The 12,566-nt window shown below is 42.9% G+C and overlaps 1 protein-coding gene and 1 pseudogene across 1 annotated transcript; both read left to right on the top strand.

Annotated features, from left to right (window-relative positions):
- Positions 1-664: 664 nt before the first annotated feature.
- Casp14 (caspase 14) lies at positions 665-2,417 on the top strand. Its single transcript, XM_005333063.4, has 5 exons — positions 665-803; positions 901-1,126; positions 1,280-1,396; positions 1,544-1,647; positions 2,133-2,417. The coding sequence occupies exons 1-5, from the start codon at positions 666-668 to the stop codon at positions 2,235-2,237; spliced, it is 690 nt and encodes a 229-aa protein (XP_005333120.2). The 5' UTR covers position 665; the 3' UTR covers positions 2,238-2,417.
- A 2,189-nt stretch (positions 2,418-4,606) lies between these two features.
- On the top strand, positions 4,607-5,943 carry LOC101977858 (ribonucleoside-diphosphate reductase subunit M2 pseudogene; annotated as a pseudogene).
- The last annotated feature ends 6,623 nt before the right edge of the window (positions 5,944-12,566 follow it).

A 12,566-nucleotide genomic window follows, 5' to 3' on the forward strand; every position in this document is an offset into this window, starting at 1 on the left:
GTGATCTTCCAGATGACAACAAAAGGACTCTGGGATGGAACCCAAATTGGAGGGAGAGGGAAGAAACGTAGGTATTTCTGTCTCCAAAGATCACATTCTTATCACTATGGTCCTCAGTGTCCTGCTTCTCCTCTTAAAAGACCCCAATAGTCTTCCTCACACAGAATCAAGTAGAATCTCAGAATTAGCTTCAGAAATTCTCAGACCTCTACACTGAGGAAGTCATGAAGGAATGCTCACCACACTCTTGCGAAGGATGGGGACAGAGATAAAGCCACTAATGTGACAACTGGATGGGACCTTAAAAATTCTACACACACACTTATCTGCATCGGGAAACCAAGGTTCAGAGAAAAGCAGTGACTTATCCAAGGAGTCTTGTTAAGGCAGAGCCAGAACCCAGTTGGACTGACAGATTTGGCAGATAAAAATAAGAGATGTCTGGCTGAATTTGAACTTCATGTCAACAACCAAAAATCACTGGAGTATAATTATATCTCAAGCAATATTTGAGATATACTAAAATCTTAATTTTTTTATTTGACTTGTCACTAGGCACCGTCTATTTTTCCTGGCAACCCTAACTCTTTTGAATACATCTCCTGCTTCTCCTTGACCTCTTTGCCCTTGATTTTTGTCATCTCTTGGACCAGGAGGCATATGATATGTCAGGCGCCCGTCTGGCCCTGACACTGTGTGTCATGAAAGCCCGGGAAGGTTCAGAAGCAGACATAAGTGCCCTGGAACACATGTTCAAGCAGCTGAGATTTGAGAATACCACGAAGAGAGATCCCACTGCCCAGGTACTGGGCTGCCAACTCCAGGCCAAGAGAGAAGCGGGTGGACCAGATGGGTCAGCTCTGGGGCCCTATCTGAACCCATCCATTTCTGTCCCTCCAGCAATTCCAGGAAGAATTGAAAAATTTCCAGGATGTCATAGATAACTGGAAAGAACCCGTCAGTTGCGCCTTTGTGGTGCTCATGGCGCATGGAGAAGAAGGCCTCCTCAAGGGAGAAGATGGGGAGATGGTCAAGCTGGACGACCTCTTTGAGACCTTGAACAACAAGAACTGCCGGGCCTTAAGAGGCAAGCCTAAGATTTACATCGTGCAGGCCTGTCGAGGAGGTAAGGACAGGTGGAGAACCCAGTGTCCATGTTCGTATTGCGGCCCCATACCAGGTCCAGAGCCCTAGCTAAGCCTGGCATGTGCTGAACTGTCCTGACTTACCCCTTTGCATCTGCCTCTCTGACCTTGACTCCTTCTCTTGGTGTTTTCAGAACACAGAGACCTCGGTGAAACAATAGGTGGAGATGAGATGGTGATGGTCACCAAGGATGAGCCTCAAACCATCCCAACTTACACAGACACCGTCCATGTCTACTCCACAGTGGAGGGTATGCACTCCCAGCTGCCCAGAGTGGCCTCTGCTCCTCCTCCTGGCCCTGATCCCTGAGCCCCTCCCCCAGGGCCCACCCTATTCCAGGGTCCCTGCACTCCCACCCCCAGAGCTTCCCCAAGCCCTCCTCTCTTAAATTCCCCAGGGCACCTCGCCTACAGACATGACGTGGATGGCTCTACCTTCATCCAAACCCTAACAGATGTGTTCTGCAACAGGAAAGGACCCATCCTGCAACTTCTGACAGAGGTAAGTTGGAACAAGATTATCTGGAACCCCCACTCAGGCTGAGCAGAGTGTAAATGGAGGTCGCTGAGCTTCCCCCTGATCTTTCTCCCTTTTCCCCATCTCCAAACCCAACACAGAAGCTAGGATGTCTGTCTTCCAGCAACAAATTTCCCCAGTGCAGGAACTCCCAAAGCCCACAGTATGTGAATACAGATAAACATTTGTAAATAAACCATTCTTATTTAACCAATGTTCGGACAAAGTTTTTCCTTCTAACAGTGATGTGTTTTGTTGCAGATCAGAATGTAGATATAGATATAGAGACATAGCTATACCCATCCATGTAATGATTCCACAGAAACTATGGCATAGGAGGAGACAATGGAGGTCTGCCATCTTGGGACATGGATACCCATCTGCCCTGTTCCCTAACCTCCCCGTAAGCCCATTGGCATCAGTTCCCCTAGGGACCCAGCCCCCCAAGCTGACTACACCTGTTGTTGCAGGTGACCAGGCGCATGGCAAAAGCAGAACTGGTCCAGGAAGGAACAGCGAGGAAAGTGAATCCTGAAATCGAAAGCACCCTCCGGAAACAACTCTATCTACAATAGAAGTAGAAAAAGCAGGGAGAAGCTCTCCTTCAGGTGCTCTCTCTGCCCCGCAGATATTCAGAGGCAGCTCTTACCATTCCTTAAAATCTTCTCTTCCCAAGGCTAACTGGAACCCAATCCCTCTTTCATTATGCCCCCTCATCCATGTTCTTCTTAGAGCAAGCCAACCACAATTGAGCACGAGGCATGATGATAACATTAGCATCACCTCTCTCAGGCTGGATTCTCTACTTCTATTAATGCAACCTCTGAGAGCATTCATTTATCCTACTTTCTGTTCTTATGTTCAGCTGAGATCTTCTTCTTCCTATGAATCATATCCTTGGAAATTTAACTAGATGAAGCTCATATTTTCCACTGGCAAACATTGCTTGCTCACCACCTCCCACCCCAGTGACAATTTAGCTGGCTCCTTCATCTCACCTGGAACTATAATCTCCTCCTCAGTCCACATCCATTCCATCTCCCAGTGATTTACTCATAAACCCTGGGGTTTCTGTAAGCAAAAATTGCTCTTCCTCCTATACCCTGCTTCTGTGGCTATCAAGTTGGTGTCAAGTTGGCCCCTTTCTCCTAATGTCTCTCCCTATAAGGCACTGAACTCCTTGCAAGGAAATCCACCCATCCATCCTCACAACTCAACTTTCAATCACAGCTGATCCCCTAGTGTCATCCTGTTATTTTGCAGAACATATAATACAGGAGGAGAGAAGTTAAATAATTAGTCAAAAGCCACACCGCAAGACATAAACAGAGTCAAGGCCTGACTTCCAGCCCAGCCTCCTTTCCTTATCTGCCAAGTTTTGATCCATCAAAAATCTTTTCTAATTAGAACTGACAAAAAAAATTCCTTTTCCTACCTTGGTGGTAGTTTTCTGAGAGACTTCTAGAAATTTTCAACAAGCACCTACCAGGTCACCTCTGTGGAATTTCAGCACTGGGCTGTGCTGTCTTCCAAGTCTTTGGCCCTTGCTGTGGACACGTCCGCCATCTTGAAAACTTCTGACTAAAGATGAGTCTTTTCTTCCTGGTCCCTCCTCCAAACATTCCTTGGCCTCCGCACCCTTGGACCCCAGGTTGGGGGTTCGGTGTTTATCAATGATTCCTCTCTTCTTGCCCCTTCATATCCTGCCAGCCACCATGCCCAGCCCTGCCTGACTTTGGAACAGCCTACACATGTGCCTCAGCTGCTCTTCCCTGCAATCTTCCAAACTCCACCTCCACCCTCTCCTACCTTCATTTTTACCAACCATGGTCCTTCCTTGCCCCTCTGAGCCCATCCTTCCATCTCTCCTCCATACAACCCACAAGAATGATCTCTCTGGAAAGCTCTAGAAGACATGAGACCTATTATTTAGGGACCAAGAGCAAACCCCACATCCTGACTCTCACAGCTTTGCAATCCCACCTGCCACCAGCACTCCCTCTAAGCTTCTGCTATCCCCATTCCCCCAAACTAAGGGGTCCTCTCTCTCCCCTGGCCCTCTTTCCACTACCTCCCACCCCTATTTATTCCAGAAAGCCATTCCCTATAGTCTTTCTAGTTGCTGCTCCCCTGTTACTCAGAACAAAACACTGGAAATTACAATTTCTAGAGGGCAGGAAAGAATCTTTGATTGGAATAATTAGTGTTCAATAAACAGCTGTCAAATCTTGCCAAAAACAATGTGTTGGAATCTTTGCTTTCTGTGTAAACTGTGAGGCTGAGGTAATAGTAGTAATGGATTGATTTCTTTCTCTCATTGTCCAGCTGCCTCCTGGGTTGTGTCTATCATGGGCAGAATTGGGAGACTCACACCATCACTCACACTGTGTCTCTTACACAAGCAGATATGTTAGGAATTTGTAAAATTACAGACCATGCTTCTGAACTAAATGACTATATTTTACATGACTGTTCCATCTCCAAAATATTCCCAAGGAGGTATCCAGACACAGAACTGTGCCTTGTTGAAACTATAAGGAACCTTGGAAAACAGCTAGTTGAAGGAACACAAATATTTAGCAAATGTATATCACTACTTTCATCCTGGTGCCCATGAGAGTCATGACTAATCAATTACATCTCCTTTTCCCACTGAACTAAGATTTAGCCTCAAAGTTTTTCTCCTCTAAGTACCCAGGCAGCTGACACCCATCTATTCACATAGGCGTTTCATTCCTGATGATGAGATATTTTTAAAGGTTTTTTTTTTTTTTTGGCATTCTGGTAATCAAACCCAGAGCCTTGAAGCATTTTATCACTGAGCTACATTCCCCAGCCCAGCATGTCATTCATGATCTGGTTGAGTCCCTTACTAAAGAGTGATTCTACAGGGTCATCTTCAGTGGTAGACACAGTTTTCCTCATCTGCATCGCAGCCACAACCATGGCAGTGGTTGGGGCTTTATGCATGGAACTGGCAGAGCAAGTGGCCAAAGCAGAAGTAGGCAGGTGCAGACCCCAGTATATCAAGGACAATGCACATGCCAAGTCCTATGCACCCACTCATGTACAAAGCTGCAGGCTAAACATCCAATAATCTGGAGCCTCTGAATACCAGGCTCAGAACACGATGGCCCACTTGAAAACTTCAGTCTGCAGCTTTTTTTCCACAAATAAAGCTCTGTTGCCACACAACCATGCTCATCCATCTGCATGCTGTCTGTGGCTGCTTCTGTCCAACAAGGGAGAGTGAAGTAGTTACAACAGGCAGCCTATGGCCTGCAAAGCTGAAAATATTTTCTATAGGGCCCTAATAAAAAAAGGTTTGACAACTATCCTTCCAGTAAATACGAAGTGTCCATGAAAACCACAATTAAATAGAACCTCACCCCCATTAGGATGGCTATTACCAAAAACACAGGAGTGCTCTGGGGGTCCCAGCTACCACATTCTCTGCTCTCCACCTCTGCCACCACCACCACCATGCTCTGGATCTGCACACTGCTCGCCACCATCATGGGCCAGCAGCAGCTGCACTGGCACCACTGTGGCCAACAGGAGAACAGGACCTGCATCCTAGCCACCTCTTCCAGGAGCCCACCAAGCCAAAAACTAAAGTCACTGCCCCCAGCATGAAGGATGAACCACTGCTGAGAAGACCTCCCCATCACCATTACCACCACCCCACCCTGCCCCTGCGTGGCCATCCTTCCTATTGAATACCATGATATGTGGCAGATGTATAAGAAAGCTGGGCTTCCTTTGGCACAGCCAAGGAGGTGGATCTTCCCAAAGTCTTTTAGTACTGGGAAGCCCTGAAGCCCAAGGAGACAATTTTTATATCACATTTGCAAGTAATGGCATAGTAAATGAAAAGTTGGCAGAAGGATCTAGCCAAGAGGTTCAAATTACAGAAGCCCACAATTGCTATCTATGGCTTCCAAATTGCCATGGCAAACATACATTCTGAAAGGTATAGTCTCCTTCCTGACATTTCCATTAAAGATCCCAAAGAAAGAGAATTTCTCTTCAATACCATTGATGCTTTGTATGAAGAAGAAAGCAGCCTGAGCCTTTCATTGGATGGAGAACAGGTGTAACCTTTGCCTCTGTAGGGGGAATCTCTCCTGCTTCTTTTGTATCCATATTCTGTCTCAAGAAACAAGACTGGTGCCTGACCTCACTTTTTCCAATAAACTTATTAGTAGAGGTGAGGGTTTACTGGACTTTGACAGCATGATGTTCAAACACCTGCTACACCAACAGTGGGAGCAGAAATAGGGAGATGTAGGTCAAAGGGTACAAAGAAGCAGATGCACAGGCAAAGCAAGGCTAGAGGATGCACATGAGGGCTGCCCTCCAGGATTTCCTATGCACCTAGGGTTTATGCTAAGAAAGAAGATTCCAGGTGATCTTGCCACAATAAAGGGGGGTAACTGTAAGATGATGAATAAGTTAATTGGGGTATCTGTGAGATGATGAATATATTAATTATTTCTACTATAGCAACCTTTTTCTATATCTATATGTATATTAAATACTGTTTTACTCCTTAGATATATCCAATAAGTTTTCAACTTCCAGTTTTGCTAAAGTTGGCCAGAGTTGGTCACCACCAAAAACTGTACCTCATCTAATAGTCTCCCCACCACTGAAATCCATGGCTTAGGTCTTCAAAACACCCCTCTTCTGAATAAGAGTTTTCTTTAATCACTCAATAAAGCAGCAGCTGGGGATGTAGCTCAGTAGCAAAGCACTGGAATAGCAATCATAAGGCCCTGGGTTTTATCCCCAGCAATGAAAAAAGAAAGTAAGGATTTTAAAGTTTAGCCTAGATATTTCTTATTGTGAATCAGGAACATTTTTCCCCCCTTTGTGGTACTAGGGAAGGAACCCGAGGCCTCTACATGCTAGGCTAGCATCCACCACTGGTTTATAGGTTTTGCAGGACCTGTACATTGGGTGGAGGAAGAGTCCCTCTTTAAGAAAAATACAAAACACCTGTACAGAATTAGTTCAGCCCCACAAACAAAATGGCCAGGGTTTCTCCTAAGACCTCCTGAGGGTCCTGGAAAGAAAGGGCCTTGCAGCTTATGCTGCATTCGTTTCTCTGAAAACCCACCTCTTACTGCTCTGTTCTCCAAGTCATTCCTGAAATGCAAATCAGGCATTTAAAAATGTGGATCTGGGCCCGGCTGGCAGAGTGCTTGACTGGTGTGCATGAGGCCCTGGGTTCCATTTCTAGCACTGGAAATAAAAAAGTTAAAATACACAACTGACCTGCTAAGCATCCTCTTAAAATCTTTCATAATCTCCTGTTCTTTGGATAAGAAAAAAAAGTCTTAACTTCTAGGTCCCTACATGTTCTCCTCTCTTCCCCTTCACTTTTTCTGCCCCAGTTACTTTGGCCTTTTCCCCCATCACCCAAATAGGCTCTCTCCCACTTCAGAGCCCTCTACCAAGATCATTCCTCCCAATCATCTTTAGCCATCTTTTTTCCCCTTTGTGGTACTAGGGAAGGAACCCGAGGCCTCACACCTGCTAGGCTAGCATCCACCACTGGGCTGCACCCTCAGCCTCCAACCACCTTTTTATCTGTCATATTACAGCTCAAATATCATTTCTTCAGATAAGACCAACGTTTATTTTTTTGTTGATTTTTTTCTTCAAAACTAAAACCACACTTTAAAATTATACATTAATTTTATAAAACAAAGTGAATTCAGGGCTGGGGATATAGCTTAGTTGGTAGAGTGCTTGCCTCACATGCACAAGGCCCTGGGTTCAATCCCCTGCACACACACACACACACACACACACACACACACACACACACATACAAGAATTAAAATGGTAAAATATAAAAGTGAATAAAATAAAATTATGTTTTCTGTTATGTGATTATTTAGAATCTGGTTCCTATACTTGATGGTTCCAAGACTAAACTTCTGTTTTCAAAAGCCAGTGAGCTTTGGGGTGTGGGGGTGTCATTTGTTACTGCAGCATAACCTATTCTGTGCTGATTAATACACCACCAGACAAGGTCGAAGTGAAGGAGGCAGTTTAAAAGTGCACATTATAATGGATAAATGGATAAAGAAAATGCAGTGTATACAAAAATTGAGTTTTATTCATCAATAAAGAAGAACAAAACTATGTTATTTGCAGCAAAATGGATGGAACTTGAGAGCATTTGTTATTTTGTTAAACAAAATAAGACAAAATCAGAAAGTCAAGTGTCATGTTTTCTATCATATGTGGAAGCTAGGGAGAAAAAAGGAAAAGAAAGGTGGGAGGGGAATCTCATGAAAATGGAAGGCAGACCAGTAGAATAAAGGAAAGAGACCAGGGGGAAGAAGGAAGAGAAGGAAAGGGGAAATACTGGGGAATAATATCAACCAAAGTATATTATTATAATGTGCATGTGCCTGTATGACTAGGTAACAACAAATTGCACTATTACATATAATTGTAATGCACCAATAAAAAAATATAGAAAAAAAACCATTTTAAATGTACATATCATAATGAATGGCATGTTAAGGGTTCCTAGCAATTTACAGAATCCATGAGCTAAAAACAAGCCCACTTTCTATGAGTAATTTCTACTTTCTGGCATTCAAATTTTATCCACTACCAAAGAAGCACAGCCATTTACAAGTGCAGCATGGTCATGTCCTGGGCAACAGTTTATTCAGGACTATATGAACCAGGCTGTGAGGGGGATTAAGAAAAGACAAACAGACACAAAAGTAGAGAAAAGGCCAGGACCCAGTGGATCAGCCAAACTCTGGTGGAAGAAAACTGACCACCGCAAGCTTGGCATATTTATTACATAGGTTTAAACATCAGAAGGCATTTTTGTGAGAAATCTTCTTCAAGATAAACAGAGCTGAAGCTGAGGGTAAAAGAAGCCCAATTAGGACTTATCAAGCTTGTGCCTATACTTCTCTTCCTCTGGGCAGCAGCTGTTTGAACCAACGTTACGAACTAATAAAATTCCTTAGTTAGCAAGGAATTTCACTATGAACACGGCGTTACAACTGGACCATCTCCACTGGCACCTTCACACTAAGAGTTCTCCAGAGGGGTGTTGCCTCTGTCTCTTGGCAGTTCAAAGACCATCATTCATTCACCACTCCCGACACAGCATGAGATGCAAGAAAGACAATGAGATTCCGAGCTTTGGGAACTGATCCACCTGCACTGTGAACACTTGTGTTATCTGAGATTAAAATATTCCATCTGTTTATGAAGTTGTTCTTCCAGGAAATCAATTATAAGCAATCAATTATAAGCCCCGGACAATTCATTCAATTAATCCCCCTATTGATGATGTATGTCCTCGCCCAGAATCCACACCCAAGACCTCAAGGCAGGATCCCTGCACTCAGTCGGCCTCCTATAGCTCCTGACAGTACACAGCAAAAGAGGAGGAAAGGCAAGAAGAGGAGGAGGACGAAAATGGAACTTGATTCTTTCTGATTTCACCAGCAATATCAAGCCATCTCCTTTCCAACCTTTTTTCCCCTCCACAGAGCCACCATCACTGTGTCCCCTACAGTGTACATGCTATCACCAGCTGGTCAGCAACCCCATCTCTGAGACACATGTACAGATGCACCCAGAACCCTCCTTTTCCTCCTCCAAACTGCTTCAGCCTGACAGCCTCAACTCTCCCTCTTGTTCCCCAGGCCTAGGTTCATCATCTGATTCCTACAATAGTTTATGGTTACATCCTAACCTTGTGGCTGAGGGTAGAGCTCAGTGGTTAGAGCACTTGCCTGGCTTGCACAGGCCCTGGGTTCCCTCCCCAGAGCTGCAAAAATAAACAAATAATAAACCCTAGTGATTCGTTCTTGCCTTTTGAGGCCTCCATTACCTGAATTTTGGTTTGGGGAGTTTTGTTGTTGTTGTTGTGGTGGTGGTGGTTTGGTACCAGGGATTGAACTCAGTCACTCGAACACTGAGCCACATCTCCAGTTCTATTTTGTACTTTATTTAGAGACAAGGTCTCACTGAGTTGCTCAGTACCTCGCTTTTGTTGAGACTGGCTTTGAACTCATGATCCTCCTGCCTCAGCCTCCCTAGTGGCTGGGATGACAAGCATGTGCCACTACTCCTGACTCAATTCCTATATTAACTTCTATCTGTTAAAATATCTCAAGTGCTTCTCCAACACAAATGAACCTTGAAAACATTATGTTAACAGAAATAAGCCAGACACAAAGAAATGTTATATGGTTCCGCTAATAAGAAGAACCCCAGAGCAGGCAAGTTCATAGAGAAAGTAAATTAGAAATTATCAGGAGCTGTGGGTAGGGGAGGATAGGGAGTTATTATTTAATGGTTAAAAAGTTTCTGTGTGAGGTGATAAAAAAGTTTTGGAAATAGATGGTGGTGATGATTGTATAACAATGTGAATATAATTCATACCACTGAATGTATGCTCCAAAAAATGGTTAGAATGCAAATGCTCTGTTATATATAACTTACCACAGATTTTAAAGAATTATACAATAAATCAAAAAACAATGAAATATGAACTTTGAATGGGTGGATGGTATAGTATGTGAATTACATTGCAATGAACTTATTCAAACTTATTGGATGTTTGGGGGATGGGGGCTGGCAAACATAAAACTAAGTGAGGAAGGTTAACATCAACAGGAATGTCATGTGGATGATGTGATGTCATGAGATGATGTGATAAAAGGGGTGCTTCTGCTACTGCTCTGCTTTCTGGAACCAATCTAGTCATGAGGGAAACATCACACAAATCCACATTAATTGACATTCTTTCTCAAGACTGGCAAGGTTGTGTAAAACAAGGAGAGGCTGAGGAATTGTCACAGGCAAGAGGAAACGAAGGAGACATGACAATAAAAGGCGATGTGGGACTTGTCTTTCTGTGCCTAGTTTCTTTCACTTGATATGATGATCTCCAGATCCATCCTTGTTGCTGCAAATGACAGGATTTTGTCCTTTGTGTGGCTGATGGTATTCCATTCTGTGTATATATACCCTCTTTTCCAGAGGCCAAGGGAGAGCAGGGTAGAAGGGTGGATGGAGAGAGATGGATTAACTGGTGCAAAGTCACAGCCAAATGGGAGGGTTAAGTTCTACTGTTCTCGAACACAGAAGGGTGACTAGAGTCAATAGTAATAAGTCATATCATTCAAAAGAGCTAAAAGAGAGGGTTTTGAATGTTCTTAATGCAAAAAATATGGAAAATGTTTGAAAGATAAACTAAATATCCTAAGTCATTCATTACACACTGTAAAATGTATCAAAATATCACACTATATTCCAAGATGATGTAAACTTATTATCTGTCAATGAAAATGGACAAATAAAAGGCGATGTACTACTCTGGGTAAAATAGTCAAACAGACAGCAAAAAACGGGAAAAAATGGCTAAGTCTGGAGTTTTTACTTTAAAACTAAATAAATAAATAGGGTGTTTTCTTCTCAAAATACCATCGCCCCAGTCTCAAAATGAGTGAACATCAGACAAAGCCAAACAGAGAGGTAGTCTGCAACACACCTAGCCAATACTCTTCAAAACTCTTGAGATGATGAAAAGACAGGCCTGTCACAGATCAGAGAAAACTAGAGACAAGATGATTAAACACCGTGTGGCATCGTGCATGGGAGCCTACAATGGAAAAAGGGTATTTGTGGTGAAATCTATGTATAATTCAGAGTTGAGTTAGTAATCTCGAAACAACATGAGTCTTGACAAATGTACCCTGCTTGTGACACCTGTTAACATTCAAGGAAGTAAATGAAGGATGTATAAAAACTCTTTATACCATTTTGGCAACTTTTCTGTAAACTTAAAATTATTCCAAAATAAGAAATTTACTTAATGTTGCAATGAACATAGGAATAACAATCTTCTTCAACACACTGGCTCCAAGGATTTGATCATTCCATAATGTAAATATTTAGCATAACCCCATAAAATGCACAATTATCATTTGCCAACTAAAATTTTTTAAAAAGAAGTTTAATGAAAACAAAAAATAATAACTAGGGTAGTTTGTGTGTGTGTTTACTATTTTTTAATTTTTTTATTTATATGTAATGACTGCACTTATTGCCAGGGAAGGTGATAGTTCAACATGTACATGCAGCATACACCGATCAAATGAGAGAAATCAGCATTTCCCTCTCCTCGTCATTTCTTGAAAACATATTTTATTTATTTGGTTTTCTTTTTTCTTCTGGGGGCTGGGGACAGAATAGAACCCAGGGCCTCATACAGCTGTCTATAAGCTCTGTCCCCGAGGTCCAGCCCAGCCCTCCCTGTCATTTCATTAGATTTGGAGCCTTCAAGCTCCTGTCTTCCAGATCTTCATAAAATATATAAAAGGATATTGTGTTTTGTTTCCCTAATTTAATCTTGATTGCAACCGGGTTATTCATTGTTAATTACAAAGTAAAGAAAAGCTGGAGTGTCTAATCCATGTAAATGAGTTTGTCAGCTCTAATCTGTTGCCAGTATTTTCTGATTGGCAAATCATAAATTTTGAAATTTCACTTGAAAATAATTTACAGTTTGTCCCTGGTGCTTGGGGTTCAAATACCATGGTGTCAAAGTGGACTATCTTTCAACTGCTGCATGCCATCCTGGGTGGGCTTGACTCTGTGTGTGTGTATACGTGTGTGTGGGCCTCACACACCCCAGATAAGCATTCTCTAAGCACTCCACCACTGAGCTGCATTCCCAGCCCCTGGGTTTAACTTTTTAGGTCAACATATCTACCTCTTTGCACAGATTCTTGATGATGGGAAGGTGGAGAGACAGGCAATAGATACATTTTCTAACAAACATTTTCCACCTACCATCTTCCCACTGATGATTCTATAGCATAGGTGGGAAGATGGGCTAAACAATC

The sequence above is a fragment of the Ictidomys tridecemlineatus genome, chromosome 2 (genome assembly GCF_052094955.1).
Source record: "Ictidomys tridecemlineatus isolate mIctTri1 chromosome 2, mIctTri1.hap1, whole genome shotgun sequence".
In the NCBI taxonomy this organism is placed as follows: Eukaryota; Metazoa; Chordata; class Mammalia; order Rodentia; family Sciuridae; genus Ictidomys; species Ictidomys tridecemlineatus.

Bases quoted from the DNA above. Each gene is read 5' to 3' on its own strand.
- Casp14 (XM_005333063.4), top strand. From the start codon at position 666: ATGTCAGGCGCCCGTCTGGCCCTGACACTGTGTGTCATGAAAGCCCGG. The intron at 1,127-1,279 runs GTAAGGACAGGT...TGGTGTTTTCAG, and splicing joins CGTGCAGGCCTGTCGAGGAG to AACACAGAGACCTCGGTGAA. The intron at 1,397-1,543 runs GTATGCACTCCC...TAAATTCCCCAG, and splicing joins TGTCTACTCCACAGTGGAGG to GGCACCTCGCCTACAGACAT.